The sequence below is a fragment of the Scyliorhinus canicula genome, chromosome 11, assembly GCF_902713615.1.
Source record: "Scyliorhinus canicula chromosome 11, sScyCan1.1, whole genome shotgun sequence".
In the NCBI taxonomy this organism is placed as follows: domain Eukaryota; kingdom Metazoa; phylum Chordata; class Chondrichthyes; order Carcharhiniformes; family Scyliorhinidae; genus Scyliorhinus; species Scyliorhinus canicula.
The window spans coordinates 47,283,871-47,302,700 of NC_052156.1; the positions used below are offsets into that span (position 1 = coordinate 47,283,871).

The following is an 18,830-nucleotide window of genomic DNA, read 5'->3' on the forward strand; positions in this document are numbered from 1 at the left end:
AACAGGGAGAGAGTGCAGATAAACATGTGGCTGCAGGGATGGTGTAGGAGGGAGGGTTTCAGTTACGTGGATAATTGGAGCACATTCTGTGGAAGGTGCGACCTGTACAGACAGGACGGTTTGTTCCTGAAACAGAGGGGCACCAAGCACCAATATCCTGGGAGGGAAATTTGCGACTGCTCTTCGCGGGGGGGGGGGGGGGAACTAATTTGTCAGGGGGATTGGAAAATGAACTGTAGTCCAGAAGCCAGTGTTGAGAGTAGTGAGATACTGAGGAGGGTATCAAGGTGGCAGGAGTGTACCAGCAGACAGGAAGGTGGGTTGAAGGGTGTCTACTTCAATGCAAGGAGCATCCGGAATAAGGTAGGTGAACTTGGAGCGTGGATTGGTACCTGGGACTACGATGTTGTGGGCATTACGGAAATATGGTTAGAACAGGGACAAGAATGGTTGTTGGAAGTTCCGGGGTATAGATAGTTCAGTAAGAGTAGGGAAGGTGGTAAAAGAGGTGGAGGAGTAGCATTGTTAATCATGGATAGTTTAACGGCTGCAGAAAGGCAGTTCGAGGGGGATCTGCCTACTGAGGTAATATGGGCTGAAGTTAGGAATAGGAAAGGCGCGGTCACGTTGTCAGGAGTTTTTTATATGCCCCCAAATAGTAATAGAGATGTGGAGGAAGAAATTGCAAAACAGATTATGGATAGGTGTGGAGGTCTCAGGGTAGTTGTCATGGGTGACTTTAACTTTCCAAATATTGATTGGAACCTCTATAGGTCGAACAGTTCGGATGGGGCAGTTTTTGTACAGTGTGTGCAGGAGGGTTTCCTGACACAATATGTGGATAGGCTGACAAGAGGGTGGGCCACATTGGATTTGGTACTGGGTAAGGAACCTGGGCCAAGTGTTAGATTTGTTTGTGGGAGAGCACTTTAGAGATAGTGACCACAATTCAGTGTCTTTCACTATTGCAATGGAGAGGGAGAGGGATAGGGCCATACGGTAGGGCAAGGTTTATAATTGGGGGAGGGGTAATTATGATGCGATTAGGCAAGAATTAGGGAGCATAAGATGGGAACAGAAACTGTCAGGGAAAGGCACAAATGAAAAGTGGAGCTTGTTCAAGGAACAAATACTGCGTGTCCTTGATGGGTATGTCCCTATCAGGCAGGGAGGAAATGGCCGTGTGAGGGAACCATGGTTCACAAAAGAGGTTGAATGTCTTATCAAGAGGAAAAAGGAAGCGTGTGTAATGATGAGAAAACAAGGTTCAGTTGGGTTGCTTGAGGGTTACAAGGTAGCAAGGAATGAGCTAAAAAAAAAAAGGGCTTAGGAGAGCGACGAAAGGGCATGAGAAGTCCTTGGCGGGTCGGATCAAGGAAAACCCCAAGGCTTTTTACTCTTATGTGAGAAATAAAAGAATGACCAGGGTGAAGTTAGGGCCGGTCAAGGACAGTAGTGGGAATTTGTGCACGGAGTCAGAAGAAATAGGAAAGGCGTTGAATTAATATTTTTCTTCAGTGTTCACCAAGGAGAGGGGCCATGTTTTTGAGGATGAGAGTGTGATACAGGCAGGTGGGCTGGAGAAGGTAGATGTTCTGAGGAAGGATGTATTAGCAATTTTGAAAAACCTTAAGGTCGACAAGTCCAATGGGCCAGATGGGATATATCCTAGGATTCTTTGGGAGGCAAGGGGTGAGATTGCAGAGCCTTTGGCTTTGATCTTTGGGTCCTCACTGCCCATGGGGGTAGTGCCAGAGGACTGCAGAGTGGCGAATGTTGTTCCTCTGTTCAAGAAAAGGAATAGGAATGACCCTGGTAATTATAGGCTGGTTAGTCTTACTCCAGTGGTCGGTAAGTTAATAGAAAAGGTCCTGAAGTATAGGATTTATGACCATTTGGAAACATGCAGCTTAATCCGGGATAGTCGACACGGATTCGTGAAAGATAAGTCTTGCCTCACAAATTTAATTGAATTCTTTGAGGAGGTAACCAAGTGTGTAGATGAAGGTAGAACAGTTAATGTCGTATACATGGAGTTTAGTAAGGCGTTTGATAAGGTTCCCCATGGTCGGCTCATGAAGAAAGTAAGGAGGTGTGGGATAGAGGGAAATTTGGCCAATTGGATAAGTAACTGGCTATCACATAGAAGACAGAGGGTGGTGGTGAATGGAAAATTTTCAGACTGGAGACCAGTTACCAGCGGTGTACCACAGGGATCAGTGCTGAGTCCTCTGCTATTTGTGATTTTTATCAATGACTTGGAGGAGGGGGCTGAAGGGTGGGTCAGTAAATTTGCTGATGACACCAAGATTGGTGGAGTAGTGGTTGAGGTGGAGGGCTGTTGTAGGCTGCAAAGAGACATTGATATGATGCAGAGCTGGGCTGAAAAATGGCAGATGGAGTTTAACCCTGATAAGTGTGAGGTGATTCATTTTGGTGGGAAAAATTTGATTGCGGATTACAGGGTCAACGGCAGGGTTCTGAGGAATGTGAAGAGAGATATCTTGGGGTTCATGTCCACAGATCTCTGAAGGTTGCCACTCAAGTGAATAGAGCCGTGAAGGAGGCCTATAGTGTGTTAGCGTTTATTAACAGGGGGCTTGAGTTTAAGTGCCGTGGGGTTATGCTGCAACTGTACATGACCCTGGTGAGACCACATTTGGAGTATTGTGTGCAGTTCTGGTCACCTCACTATCGGAAGGATGTGGAAGCATTGGAAAGGGTGCAAAGGAGATTTACCAGGATGCTGCCCGGTTTGGAGGATAGGTCTTATGAGGAAAGGTTGAGGGAGCTAGGGCTTTTCTCTTTAAGCCGAGGATGAGGAGAGGCGACTTAATAGAGGTTTATAAGATGATGAGGTGATAGATAGAGTGGACGTTCAGAGACTGTTTCCTCGGGTGGATGTAGCTGTTACAAGGGGGCATAACTATAGGATTCAGGGCGGGAGATATAGGAGGGATGTCCAAGGTAGGTTCTTTACTCAGAGAGTGGTTAGGGTGTGGAATGGACTACCTGCTGTGATCGTGGAGTCGGACACTTTAGGAACTTTCAAGCGGTTATTGGATAGGCACATGGAGCACACAAGAATGACAGGGAGTGGGATATCTTGATCTTGGTTTCGGACAAGGCTCGGCACAACATCGAGGGCCGAAGGGCCTGTTCTGTGCTGTACTGTTCTATGTTCAATGTATTCATTTGTCCCAATTCCCTGATGTGCAATTTCTTCCCCTTCAGTTATTTATCCAGTTCCCTTTGGTAGGTTATTACTTTATTTGCTTCCTCAACTCTTTCTGCCAATGCTTTCCCGTTGATGATGGAACTAACCCTAACCCTAACTTCCTCAGAGTGGAAATCAGTGGTGGACTGCCACACCGCCCTCCTACCTGCGAAAATTGACTTCCGTGCTTGTCTTGTCTGACCTTCCGATTCAGGCCAGGCGAGATCCTGGCGGTGCAGCAGTCGCAAACGCTCAGCATTGAGAGTTTGAGTGAAGGAGGTCAAGCCCTTTTTTTCGGATATTGGGGGGATTGGAGGTTGGGTGGGGGGGTGGTGTGGCTCATCAGAGGGGGTCGGGGAGGGAGTTGATCAGAGGTTGGGTGTGGGGAGGCGAGTTGAGGGTATGATCGGGCCTGAGGGTGGGTGTTCTGGATGTTTGGGGGGTGGTGGTGGGGTCAGACCTTGGAGTGGCCATAGAGGGGAAGATCAGGTCAGGTCTGCTGGGGTGAGGGTTCTGCTGGGGGGAGGGTCAGATCAGGAGTCACGTCAAGGGGCGGTCTGGTTGGGTCAGGGGTTTGAGAGTTGGTTCCTCGGGGGTAAGGAGTCCTGTCTGGGTAAGGGAAATCCAATCCAGGAGCGGGGGTTGAGAATACGGCAAGATGGAGTGGTGAGACAGGGTAAAAGCAAATTACTGCGGATGCTGGAATCTGAAACCTAAAGAGAAAATGCTGCCAGACCTGCTGAGATTTTCTAGCATTTTCTCTTCTGGTTAGACAGGAGTATAGTGGGACTCCCCTGAGGGAGTCAGGGGTGTGGTGGGAGTGCCCTGAGGGAGTCAGGGGTGTGGTGGGAGTGCCCTGAGGGGGCCGGGGTGTGGGGGTTGTCCCTGGGGGTTGAGGGGGGGTGAAGGGAGTTCCTTGAGGGGGGTCAGGGGTGTGGTGGAAGTACCTCAGCAGATGCCAGTCTGGGCCTTTACTATATATTTACCCAGTAGTTAATAGAGGTTTTATTAGGGCAGCACGGTGGCCTAGTGGTTAGCACAACCGCCTCACGGCGCTGAGGTCCCAGGTTCGATCCCGGCTCTGGGTCACTGTCCGTGTGGAGTTTGCACATTCTCCCCGTGTCTGCGTGGGTTTCGCCCCCACAACCCAAAAAAAACGTGCAAGCTAGGTGGATTGGCCACGCTAAATTGCCCCTTAATTGGAAAAATGATTGGGTACACTAAATTTATAAAAAAAAAAAAAAAAATAGAGGTTTTATTTATTCTAACTTTTTCTGAGTCATTATTGGTGGAACCCTGATTGAAACCCCATTTGTGGAAGGTTCGCAGCACAGCACAGAAGAAATATGCACTTCTGGACTCCTAGCTTTCTCATTCTCTATAAGTAACTGAAGTCCCACGTCCCTGGCATTATTCTGGTGCATCTCTTCTGCACTCGCACCAAAACCTTGGCATCCTTTCGACCATGTGATGCCCAAGGTGGATGTGTTGGGTTGGTGGGAAGTTGAAAAACTGAAATAGAAACCCAGCCCGCTTCAAGCAGGTTTTAATGAAGCTGGAAAGAGGCCCAGGCAACCAATCCTCTCCTTAAAGTAGGCTGCATGCCTTCACTTTAAACGTGTTCTGTTTTTAACCATTGTTATTGGGATTTTCTGTGCCTTCGGAAAAGTTGAGGAAAGCTGGATCCTTTGGATAAGTGCCTTTCAGCTGTGCCTCTGGCCCAGGAGGAGCAGAATTGTTTCTTCCCAGCCCAAAAAGCTTCCCTGTAAATGCTAAACCCCTCTGGTTGTTCTTGGAGGCTTGAAGACAGCGGGAATGGCAGACTGTCTCTGAATTAAGGCATTGCGTCTGCTGTCAGGAAAAGAGGCATTCACTGACATGAAGTACTGGGCATTGCCCCAGACTGGCGGCACACTGATGGAATGACAGACCTTGTGGGTATCTCTAAGTATTAACATGGGGGTTTGCAGAGCCACATGCAAGGAGTTAGTGGCCTCCTACCCCATTGTGATTCCCACTATCCTCGATCAACAATCATTCTACTTCCCCCTCCTTTGAAAGAATACAATATAAGTTCTTCTCGTGACATACTGAGTCTCCATCACCTCCCAGATGCATCGATGGATGGCATTCCAGGAGATGTTGGACATGTCACCTAGCTCCTGCCCTGTCCTGTCCAGTCATATAGATGTTTAGTTTTGGTTGTGACCATTATGGGCAATGGCAGCATTGACCTGCCCCTGGCGTGAGGCTCCAAATTGAGTTGAAGGAGATAGCACAGTTCCATAACCATCTCCTGGGTGAACCTGAATCATCTCGGGCATTACACCTAGCTCAGATAGAGGTAAGAGAAGTACAGTTAGAAAACCTGTAGTTGATATGCACAAAGGACACAACATGAAGAGAGAGAGATTTGCTCTTGTATCTATCTCCCTTTGACTGTTTGAGGTCTACAGTGCACTCCAAGCAGTGTGATTGCCCCATTTTCTTTCTTCAGTTCCACCTATAAGACCTTGTTTCATGCTCCTTATAAGCTACTTTAAACTCTCCTCAGCAGCACCAGTAAAATTCCCTGTGAGGAATTTGGTCCCAGTCCTGTTGAGGTTCAAACCTATGCAACAGAGCTACACATGGTGCCATGGACTTGACTCTGCCTGCACTCCGTAGACCAATTTTACCAGAGCTGAATAGCAGTTGGAAAGTGAGGTGCACTGCAGGGACTCCTGCACTTGTTAGCTGGTCTTCCTTAACAAAAAATAAGCAAAATACTGCAGATGCTGAAAATCTGAAATAAAAATAGAAAATGCTGAACTCAGCGGAGACAGACTTACTGAATCTTTCCAGCATTTTATGTTTTATTTCAACCTTCCTTGACTGCTTGGCGGTCACCCATCCTCTCTCTTCTGCATTCTCTGAAAATCTACCAGCTATCCTGCCCTCAATACCAAATGGATCACCTTTGTACTATACACTCATAGAAACAAAACGCTTAAAGAATCCAATGCTTCTCAAAATTAATCCATCAAATCACCCATCTCCTTCGTCGCTCAATAAAATGTGTAGCCCAACTGGGATGTAAAGGCAGCAGTCTTTTTGATATAGCTGAATAATTTGCAAATTCAATTTCCATTCTAACTGGTATTTGTCAGTATACCCAGCCATGCAAAACCACTTGGGATCAAGAGCTCTTTTCATTAGAGTTTGTCACTAGTATGACACAATTCGTTATCACTGTTGTTCTCAGGAAGTCTACATGCATCAAATTCTATCATTTAAAGAAACTGGGCGTTGCAATTTTTTTTATCATTCATGTATTGTCAACCTCACTGGCAGACCAGGATTTATTACCCCTCCCTAATTGCCCCTGAGAAGGTGTGGTGAGCCACCTTCTTGAATTGTTGCAGCCTGTGTGGTGTAAGTTCACCCACACTGCTGTTAGTCGGGATTTCCAGGATTTTGATCCAATAATGGTGACACAACAGTGGTATATTTCCAAGTCAGGATGTTGTGTAACTTGAAGGTGAATTTAAGTTGATGGTATTCCCAGGCGCCCGCTGTTCCTCGTTCCTCTTGTTATTAAAAGTGATTAATTCCAAATCAAGTACATTATTTAAAAAGGATCCTGAATTGTTATCTAAATAAGAACATAAAAGAATCTGATTAGAAAAATATGCAACCAGTCCTTGCGCAGGAAAGAAGAGCCAATTGGTCTCCTACTAGGCTAAAATTTCTGTATTTTCTGAATTTTACATCATTTCCATTCCCCTCTTCCCTTCCTGTCCTTTCTACTAAAAATATTGGTTCCATTCATCGTCCTACATAGTGTTGCTGCTCAACCTTGGGGGAAATACATTTGTATAATGGAGGTTTCGTTCAGGCCTCCCACAAAACAGTGCAAGCCTGCTCAAACTGAAGCGCCCGGAGTTTTAGCAATGAAAGAGGATGCTATATGGATGAAAAATAATTTTAATTCAAGTAGAAGCTAAATTCAGCTCCTCAAACAAGGTACTCAGCTTGCCGCTGCATCAGTCAAAATGGGATGAAATTACCTGTAGTCCTTTCTCAGCCGTATATATTTAAATTAAAAATCAGTCAGTTTACAGTTCCTGTGTCTAATTTAGAAATGATAGCATTTGTTTTGTGTATCCAGAAGGAGATATTGAAAGATAATTAAATAATAGATAGTGTAATTCTAGTTTTGTTGCAGTGTTGCTGGGTACCAATTCAAGAACCAAGGGGCAGACACGCTCATCTTACAGTTTTGGATGTTCAGCCATTTTGGATAATTATTGTAAAACAAAAGAACTCAAAATTAGGAGAAAATATTTTACTGGCCATATTCCTGTGTCTACTATTTAACTCATGCTTGCTGGTGGACACCAGGTATACTGAGAATTGTCAGTGGATCAGTGCATTCATACATCATGGATAATTGCCATTGACTTTGCCTCATTTTCACTTTCATAATGATGTCTTGCTCCATCAGTGATCAAAGGCTCTGATTTTAAATGAAAACTGTGCAAGCTTGCATCTTCTGCTGCTTATCCTTAGCCCTTGGATTATCTGTTCTAAAGATGAACTTAATATCTTATTCCAGCCTTACAGGAAAGTGTTGCAGACTTTATTTTAAAAAAGCATTGGACATTGTGAGACATTTAGTAACTGTTGAAGTTTCCAATATTTTATAGAAGCAATTATGATGATCATCTGAATGGCTTTTTAAAATTGCATTTTAAATCTGTGTGACCCCAGGAATAATGCTTCACAACCCCACAGGTAAGATTCACAGAAAAGATAGTTTCTGCTGTTCATTATTGTGCTAGATATTGCTGTTCTAAATTATATTATCACGCTATATGTATCCAATAACATTTTATTCTAGCTTTTAATTCTAATATTTTTATTTTCCCCTATTTCTGGTTTTATGCAGAAGACAGGTCATCTTCAAGTATGGCCACACAGCCATATTCAACTTCGAGCAAGATGGAATGGATAATTCCATTGGTGGTTGTCTCAGCTTTGACTTTTGTCTGCTTGATTCTTCTCGTAGGGGTGCTTGTTTACTGGAGGTAAGGCTTTGATCTTTATTTTCACAGCTACCAAGTAATTGGAACCTAGATGACCTAACCATTTAACCTATATAAGCATTTAACTTTTGCTATCCTGGTTCCAAAACACTAAAACCTGGAGCAGGAACAGTCAAACTTTCTGAGCCTGATACCCATATGCAATAACCTCCAGACATTCTAGAGCCGCAAGACATGGACAAACTTTCCAGAAACTTTGGGCGGGATTTTTCGATTGCCGATGCTGAAATCACGTTCGGCGTTTGTTCTTACGCTGAAATCATGGGCGCACTGTTTTTTGGATGCTCTGCCCCCTCAAAAATGATGTAATCGGTGTTCCGCCCCCGATGGGCCGACTTCCCGATGGCGTTGGTCGCCTGTGCTCGCAGATTTTGGGGACCTCGCATAGCGGCTGCAGACTGTGTCAGCAGCGTCACAGTCGGGAAGTGTGGGGGCAGCAGGCCGGAGAGACTTCGGCAGGGAATGGGGGGACTGGTGGGGGGGGTGGTCCGGGGTTGCGAGAGGGTTTACTGGAGGGCACTATCTGGCAGGCCAGGGCCACGCGTGGCCGGTGCCATGTTGTCTGCACGACCACGGACCCCGCAATTCTCCATCCGTGTCTGCAGGTAAAGCCGGGGCGCGTCCAGGGGTCAACCCCTCACCACAGCCCGAGCCCACCGAAACCCCCCCTCCCCCCCCACAGCCTGGCAGTGGCAGAGAGCCTCATTAGCCATGGAATGTCCCCCTTGTCTCCCCTTGGAGTGCATCGTGCCAGGACTGCACATGAACATGCCTACATCAAAGCGCAGTGGATTTCCCAGTAGTGGGTCGGAGCAACACACAGCGGGTGGGGGAGAGAATTGGGCTTCAAGCCCATTATAGCATGCAGATCAGCAATTTGCAAGTTCCTACCAGTGCAGAGTAGGAGCGGAGACTAGGACGAGACTACTGTCCGGTGCCAATCCCATTTTCCAGCGGACACTACATTCTTAGTCCGATCATATTCCCGATTGCAGCGGTTGGGAACGGAGAATCCCAGCCAGTAACAATGATTTGGATATAGGATTTAGAGGTACTATTTCCAAGTTTGAAGATGACACAAAACTACGTGGAAGTGTGAGTTGTGAGGAGTATCCAATAATGCTTCAAGCGGATTTGGGAAGGCTAAATGAGTGCGCAAAATTTGGCAGATAGAATACAAAGTGAAGAAATATGAGGTTATCCACTTTGGTAGGAAAAACAGAGATACAGAGTATTTCTTAAATGGTGAAAGGCTAGAACTTCAAAGGGACTTGGAGATCCTTGTCCATGCATCCAATGAAGGTTGACTAAATTGATTCCTGGGATGGAGGGATTATCCTATGAGGAACGATTAAATAGACTGGACCTTTATTCTCTGGAATTTAGAAGGAATGGTGATCTCATTCAACCATACAAAATTCTTATACGGCTTGACAGGGTAGATGCAGGAAGGATGTTTCCCTTGGTTATGGTATCTAGAACCAGGGGACACAGACTCAGAATGAGGGGCAGGTCGTTTTGGGCTGAGATGAGGAGGAACTTTTTCACTCAGAGGGTGATGAATTTTTAGAGTTCTCTGTCCCTGAAGGCTGTGGGGGGATCAGTCATTGAGTGTGTTTAACATAGAAATTTATAGATTGCTAAATATTAAAAACATCAAGGGATATGGGGATAGTGCAGGAAAATAGATCCACTCATTGAATGCCAGAGTAGGCTCAAAGATGGAATGATCTACTCCTATTTCATATGATCTTATGTAACCCAAAGCCCTGATTCTCGACCTTCACTCCCACTCCTACACCGCCTCCACTCTCAGCCTCCCCTTCCTCTCCTCACTGCTGTCCCACCCTCGGCCTCCTCCCACCCGTGGCCTCCTCCCACCCCCAGTCTCCACCCAGCCCTGCTCTTGGTCCACCTCTGGTCCTGTTCTTACCCCAATCCTGTGGCATCAACCACCACAGCTGAGGCATGAGACAGCAGCAAGCAGACAATCCAGTGCAGGAAGGAGCTCTGCAGGCTGCACATTCCAGCAGCAGGTTCTTGGGGGGTAGCCAAACCACAGAAATTGGGTTGGACCAGTCAGGTTAGAATTGGGCTGGTTGATGTGATGGCTCTGCGTGCCAAGCCAGGGCTGTACCCAATTCTTCAGAATAACCCAGATTAATCTGCCCACCTTAATAACCAACAATCTGTAAAAGCAGGGAGCCACACATTATCTGTAAAAGAACTGCATGGCTCGCGAGCTGTGGTTTAACACTCCTTATCTAGAAGAACAATTGGGACAGGAAGGTACTTTTCCCCTAGTGGAGGGGTCAATAACCAAGGGGCATAGCTTCAAGGTAATGGGAAGGAGGTTTAGCGGGGTTGTGAGGAAAAACTTTTTCACCCAGATGGTGGTCGGAATCTTGAACTCACTCACTGCCCGAAAGGGTGGTGGAGGTGGGAACCTCACAACTTTTAAGACGTATTTAGATGAGCACTTGAAAAATGAGCATCCAAGGCGATGGACCAAAATGGGATTAGAATAGTTAGGTGCTTGATGGTCGGCGCTGAAGCGATGGGCCGAAGGGCTTCTTTCTGTGCTGTAAAACTCTATGACTGCATGATTGGGCTGGGCTGGATTCTCCATCGGTGGGATCCTCCGTTTCATCAGTAGCGCACCCACCTGGATTTCCCGACGGCGTGGGGGTGCTCACAATGGGAAACCATTGACGGCTGTTGGGACAGAAAATCCCACTACCGGCAGGGGCGCTCTGCAGCAGAAAATCCCGCCTTATGACTGCATGATTGGCTTTTCTAATTTTTGTGTTTTCTGATGTTCATGAATTTGTTGCACCAAGCTGAACTATCTATAACTGCCGAGTATTTGTCTTTAATGATCGTAAATTATGTTCGACAGGTAAAGTAAGTTCCCTTGGAATAATTTGGGTTATTTCCGGAGGAAACATAAACTTCAAACAACACAGCATTATTTTGGCACGGATACTATCTTGCACTGAGAATTCAGTCTTTTGGCCAATAGTCTTTTTTAAAATATTCTCATCTGTCTGTGCAAATTAATACCATCTCTCTGAGAATTGATATTTATTAAGTGGATTAGGTGGTAGTAATCTTCACTCTGAGCCATAAGGTTGCGAGTTCAAGCCCCATGGCAGGACTTGAGCACATAATGTAATTGACATTTCTGTGCCGTGCTTGAGGTGTTCTCTTTCAAATGGAACATTAAATTGAAGTGAAGTCTGACTGTTCAGACGGATGTAAAAGATTGCATGACACTGTTTGAAGGTGAGCAGCAAGTTCTGCACTGAGACCAATATTCACTCAGTTGTTGGAGGCAGATGTCCATCATGTAGCTGATGAGAAAATGCTCAGGCTTTGAGCAGTAGCAATTCGCTAGCATTGGCTTGCCTTAACTCAACCCAGCTGTAAGGGCTGTTGATGTACATCTCCAACTTATGGAGCCACGATTCAATGGAGCATGATGTTGCAGTAACAAGTCAAGGCCATCATTAACTATGATAACACGATAAGAAAAATAATTGTAAATTTACAGTGTTTAAAGGGACCTTTCTATGTAGGTTGATTATGGAGTATTCGCCCAGACTGGGAAGAAATTATTTCTAATTTCAATGGTTTGCAATTATTTGGGTATTTTCCTTTAACAGATTTGGGAAAGAATCACATAATTTAGGCTACTGTAGGATTGATTAAAGCTGAATCCTTAACAATATGTATGAAGTCATGTCGGAGAAATTCTGATATTAAAGAGTTTCAGATGATTCTTCCCACTTTTAACGGACAAGTCAGAAAATTTGATGGGATCTATCATTCACATCTGGGGTTTATAAAATGCCTAAATTAGTTTGCTTTTTGGATTGTCTGACAACCCAATTACAAAAGTGAGTGAGGCACAAATTAACTTCTACTTGTTAAAGTACTCAAAGGTGAGGTCAGACACAGAGATGCTATAACTAACACTATAATTTATTTAACACAATTATCAAAATCTACTTGCTGTTACAGTAATTGTAAATTTAGTATTAATCAATAGAATCTAAATAGTCACAAACAGTGTTAATTTAAATGTATCACTATCTCAGCATGAGCTGGATCTCCCTTTATATAAAGCAGTTACTTTCAATGTTGAGGCGTGGTTCTGCGCATGCGCAGACCGGCCGGTGTATTTTGCCGCATGCGCGGGGGGTCCTCTTCTCCGTGCTGGCCATGGTGGAGCCCCACAGGGGACGCGCGGAAGGAAGAAGTGCCCCCACAGTACAAGCCCTCCTGCAGATCGGTGGGCCTCGATCGCGGACCAGGCCACCATGGGTCGGATCCCCCCGCACCCCCCGAGGACCACCCCCACCGACTTACCTGCCAGGTTCCGCTGGTACATGAGTTGAGTGATTCACGCCGGCGGGACGGGCCAAAAATGGAAGGCCGCTCAGCTCATTGGGGCCTGGAGAATCACCGGGGGGGGGGGGGGGGGGGGGGGGGGGGGGGGGGGGGGGGCGCGCCAATAGCCCCCAACCGGCGTGGCTGGAATCCCGCCCCCGCCTGAAAAAAGCGCCGGAAAATACCCGACGGGGGTCGCCTGATATACTTACCTAACCACACTTTTTCGTTCCTGGTAATTCTTCTGCTGTTTAGATGTTTAGTCTGTAACTAATACCATATATTTTTGGTCATGCAGTCATTTTGCAAAGTAAAGTATTAATTAATCATGCATACGGCAGCAGATCACAAATGTATGCAAATATTGACCTTCTCCTGATTCTGCAATTATTACTTGCAGATGGACAATTGTATGTTCACATCCTTTAATTCAAGCTGATTTGTACTGCACAACCCAAAATACTATATTTTAACATTGAAATATATGTGCAAATAAATGGAAATACGAAGAAGTTTACAGTGAGCGAGTGCACTAGAAACAGAAGGGATGGATCTAGTACAGCAATGTGCAGTCCTGCAGTGCACTTTGCAGGACAATGGACGGAAAAGGGCATGCACCGAACTGGGGACAGGTGGAGGACTTTTAAGCAGAGATGAAATTAGACTTTTAGATGATTTTTGGAAGCAGGCAAGAAGCTGAGAAGGTGAGGATTTGAAGGAGACGGTTGGGCGGCATGGTGGCACAGTGGCTAGGACTGCTGCCTCACAGCGCCAGGAACCCTGGTTCAATTCCGGCCTTGGATGACTGTCTGTGTGGATTTTGCATTTTCTCCCCGTGTCTGCGTGGGTTTCCTCCGGGTCCTCTGGTTTCCTCTCTCAGTCCAAAGATGTGCAGGTTTGATTAATTGGCCGTGCTAAATTGCCCCTTTTTGTCCAGAAGGTCAGGTGGGGTTACGGGGAGCGGGTCAGGCGTGGGCCTTGGTATGGTACTCTTTCCAAGGGTCATAGATTATCATAGAATTTACAGTGCAGAAGGAGGCCATTCGGCCCATCGAGTCTGCACCAGCTCCTGGAAAGAGCACCCTACCCAAGGTCAACACCTCCACCCTATCCCCATAACCCAGGAACCCCACACTAAGGGAAATTTTGGACACTAAGGGCAATTTATAATGGCCAATCCACCTAACCTGCACATCTTTGGACTGTGGGAGGAAACCGGAGCACCCGGAGGAAACCCACGCACACTCGGGGAGAATGTGCAGACTCCGCACAGACAGTGATCCAAGCTGGAATCGAACCTGGGACCCTGGAGCTGTGAAGCAATTGTGCTATCCACAATGCTACCGTGCTGCCCCTGAAGTGCCGAATGGCCTCCTTCTGTTGAGATTCTATGATTCTAGTTTCAGGGGGTGATGGCATCTTTTCTGAAGGAGCTGCCAGCGATAGTGAAAGAGTAGCAGAAAATTAGTACATGTTGGTTACAAAAATTTTCAAATGCATGTCAGTGAAGTATTGGCTTGGAAGAATTTAAAGCAAGAAGAATAATCTTCAAGTTGATTCCCCGGGGTACTAAAAGTCATTGTATCTTGCTAATGATGAGATGTAGGTCTTCGTTCAGCTGGAAATGTAGAGTAAAAAAGTTCAGAAGAATTGTACTTAATGATTTATGTTATGGCCATGGTACATGGAGAAGCATGTATAGGAGTCGGTAGACGTTAAAGGCCTGGTCCAAAATTAAGGTAAAAGAGTGCAAAGATGTAACGGCAGAGATAGACTGCGTTTTAAGAAGGCAATCATTATGACCGATTAGATGTTGATCAACATGTGGAGGGTTAGTAATGATCATGGAACCAAGGTGGATTAATTGAGTTAAGCTAAAGATCAGCCACAATCTAATTGAGTGAGGGAACATGCTTGTTGCAAGAATGGCCGATTCCTGTTTCTCTGCCTCGAGCAAGTTAACCTTGAGGCCCAAATGTACTACACTCCTGGGTGTGATCTGAATTGGCATTTGGGGAGGTCGAAGGAATCAAGGGAAAAGGTGCACAAGTGTTGGTGTAAACTGAAGTCGATGGTTTCTTGATAAAATGGGGAAATTGTGGCTTATCCAGCACTTAATATCAAAAATGTAATGGTTGATAATGCAACGCCTTCTAGTTAATGGTGGCTCGTGTTTGTGTGGTTTTCTTTTCCACAACTGAGGTGGTTTTGCCAAGATTGCACAGTTGCACATGCCTTGAGCACTAAACCCATTCAGAACACATTGAGCTTTTGTTGCCTTCTAATTATTTTCTCTTTTTTTCTTTCTGGCTGAAGGCTCCATGTAGTTGAGAGGGACCAATTACTGTTTTTCTGGTTTATATTCTCTCAGGCTTCAAAGAAACTGCTAACTCGTATAGTTTGAATTGAATTTAAATGATTCTTTCTGAGCTGGACAGCGGTACTGTTGAAGGTATTAGTGGGCAGGGTTTTGAGTGATAGAAGCATAATCCGAGCACATAAGAGTTAATTCACCTTGCTTTCGTCACAGAGCTGACAAATTCTTACAAAATATGTATACGTGAAACAGTAATTTGTCCTTTCTCTTTCAAGTATTACATAGGATTACATAGCATATAACAGAAACAGGCCATTCAGCCCATCCAATCCATGCTGGCGTTTACACTCCACAAAAGCCTTCTCCCATCTTTACGCATCTAGATTCATCATCATAATCCTCTATTTCCTTTGTTATTCAAAGCACTGAAAGAGACAATTTGGTCAATCAAGTCTATGCCAACTCCACACGAAGCAATCCATTCAGCTCCACACCCACGTGTGATCCTCATAGCCCTGCAAATTTCCTTCAAGTGCCCATCCAGTTTCCTTTTGATATCATTGATTGTTTTTGCATACACCACCCTCATGGGCAGCGAGTTCCATGTCATTACCACCTGCTCTGTAATTTCTTGTGCCCTTGCCCAAAATCTTAAATCTGTGCCCCTTGTTCAATCAGCTAAAAGCAAGAGTTTCTCCATGTCTACCTTGCCTAGGCCTGTCATAACCTTGTACACATTCTCCCTCATATGCTTGTCTCGTGTCCTCTTAAATGCATCAATACCATTTGAATCAACCGCTCCCTGAACTAACAAGTTGCACGTTCTGGCCACCCTTTGGGTAAAGAAGTTTCTTCTGATTTCCCTGCTGGATTACTTAGTGACTATCCAATATTGATTGCCTCCATTTAAGCTCTCCCCCATAAGAGGAAACAGTCTCTCTGTAGCCACTCGATCAAAATCTTTCAAACTTTGATTGAACGGTCAACTGTTCGCCTTTTTTCAAGAAAAAAGAGACTCAGCCATCAATCCTTTCCTGATGTGTATAACTGCACATTCCTGGTATCATCTTTGTGCCTCTGTATGCATTTTATAGTATGGTGACCAGAAAATACCGATTCTCCAAAATGGAGACTAAGTGTCTCGCCGTCGTGAATACCGTTGCGTTTCACAACGGCGCAAAACGGGCACGGGGATGACCGACTCTGGCCCCCAGAGGGAGCCAGACCGGCGCTGGAGCGGTTTACGCCACTCCAGCCTCCCTTCCCGGCACAAATGGGCGCCGCGCCAACCCGCACATGCGCCGGCCCCTATGCAACATGGCGTGGGGGTTCAGGGGCCGGCTGCGCAAAAAAGTAGGCCCGGGGGGGAGAGGCCGGCCTGCTGATCAGTGGGCCCTGATCGCGGGCCAGACCCCATCCGCACCTCAGAGAATTGCGCGCCAGCATTGGGGCAGCGTGGTGCGGTTGCGGCGATTCTCCGGCCCGGCGCGGGTCTTGGAAAATCGCTCCCCTGGGTGGCACGGTAGCTCAGTAATTAGAACTATTGCTTCACAGCGCCAGGGACCTGGGTTCGATTCCTGGCTTTGGTCGCTGTCTGTGCGGAGCCTGCACGTTCTCCCCGTGTCTGCGTGGGTTTCCTCTGGGTGCTCCGGTTTCCTCTCATAAGTCCCGAAAATCCCACCCTGTATCTTCTATGAGTTTAGTTTGAAGTAAATGGAGGAAGGGAAGCACTCTGTAGTAGCAGAATTCTCTCAGGGCAATACAGTGGAGAGAGTTGGGGGGCAGGGGCCTCCATGTAGAACAAGTCCTCTTTTGGAGGAAGGCATCTGTTTTCAACCAGTCAAATAGTGCGATTTGTCTTGTCCAAATCCGTCCTAGAAATTAATGAATGAGTGGGGATTGTAGACTAGAGTATAAATTAATTTGAGTCTGGCTGTTGATTTTGATTATGCAAACTAATTTTTATGCTTTTTTTCAAGAGTATTATTTAAATTAAATGTTCCGGATGGCAAATAACTCAAACAAAACTGAAATGAAAAGTGGCTGCCTTATCATTAGAAAGCAAGCTATAGAAGATAACATTCTAAAATATAGTTTAATTAAATATCCATCTTCCTGTCCACTGAATTGCTAACCTAACAATATGTTGGACAGTACGAGTTACCACAAGCGGCAGGTTTCATCCAGTATCAGTAGTGGTCAAAATGTATTATATCATGATAAAATAATTTCAAAATACCAAGTGTGTCAATACCATTTTACTTGATGTTCTAAATATTAATTTTTTGACTGTTTTAATGTTTGGAGAGTTGCAGTAGTCATTTGGAACTAGAATTAGAAATAAGACGGTAGGTCACATGCCGAGGAACAGAGTGATATAGGTATGGGGAGGGGTTTGGAGGAACTTTTGAAATTAATTGGGATAAGATTATGAAAATATTTCAAATGTTTTAAATTTATTGCATTGGGAGGCTGGAAGTAAATGTGGACAGTAAGAATGTAGATAGTGGGCAAGTAGGACTTTTGTATTGGGAATTATATATGCAACATCATCTTGGAAATGTTATATAGGAACATAGCAACAGGAGTTAGCTGCTCAACCCTGCAATCTTGCTCCACCATTCAATGAGACCATGGCTATTTGTAACTTAACTCCATGTAATCAATTTTGCCCTATATCCCTTAATAATTAGGGTTAACAAAAATCTGTCAATCACAGATTTAAAATTAACAGTTAATGGAGCACTAATTGCCATTTGTGGAATAGAATTTCATACTTCTACCACCTCTGTGCATTGGTGTGTTATCTAATTGCGCTTGTGAAAGATCTTGCTCTAATACTTACCCTAGTCTCTTAGTCCTAGACCCCCCAACACCAGTGGAAATAATTTATATCTATTTATCCTGTCTATTCCGCTTAATACCTTGAAAACTTTGGTCAAATCAAGTCTTAACTTGCTAAATTCCAGGGAATACAACCCTATTATGTGTAATATTTATTTACAATGTCACCCATGGAGAAGGGGAGGGGGGCGGAGTATGCTGGGATTAAATATGGGATGGAACGTGGATGGCCTTCCGCCGCACCGTCAATTAAGTCCCTTAAGTGGGCAATTAATGCCTACTGACAGGCCTCATTCTACCGCTGTTGCTGTTCAACCAGCATTGGGCAGTGAGTTGTGACTTTGCTTCCGTGTTCCTGGTGGAGTATGGGCCTGCACTGGTGCTGCCTGCAGTGGACTGCTGCCAGCCTTAGATGGTTGGCAGCTCTTGGGTGCGGGATTTCTGCCCCCAGAGACATTGATCCCAGGAAAGTCGTTACTGGCCACATTGGCACTTAATGCATCGGACCTTCCCCAAAGCAAATGATGGGCAATGGGCGGGACATGAGCTTTCAAGATCACATATCATCAATTGTTCCTGCCCCCAGAATAGGTTGAAAGCCATTTGAGATAGCGAAGGGGTAACCTGTTTGTTTTATTGAGCAGACATAATGGCCGGGATTCTCCCTTTTGGGGACTAAGTCCCCACGCCCGCTGCAAAACGGGCGAGAATCACTCCGGACTTTTTCCTCGAAAGTCTGATATGATTCTCCGTTTTCCAGGGGGCTAGCAGAGTCCCGGTATGCGTCCTTCAGCTCTGGCTGCCGCGGGGCCCTGCTGTCCAGGCCGCACATGCGCACTGCGGCCGCAAGCGCATGCACAAAGTGGCCCACATCGGCGCGGGCGCCGCTGACATGGCAGAGCCACACAGCCGGCCTGCGTGGAGTAAGATAGGTACCCCACAGATCGCAATGGCACGCCGATCGAAGGCCCCC

General features: G+C 45.7%; 1 protein-coding gene across 2 annotated transcripts in view; it reads left to right on the forward strand.

The window, feature by feature from the left end:
* LOC119973064 (receptor-type tyrosine-protein phosphatase gamma-like) overlaps positions 1 to 18,830 on the forward strand; it is a 1,019,600-nt gene that overhangs the window by 864,896 nt on the left and 135,874 nt on the right. For both annotated transcript variants that reach the window (XM_038810525.1, XM_038810526.1), the window contains one exon: positions 8,148 to 8,286. In XM_038810525.1, the coding sequence (XP_038666453.1) occupies positions 8,148 to 8,286 (139 nt within the window). The remainder of the gene's footprint in view (positions 1 to 8,147; positions 8,287 to 18,830) is intronic.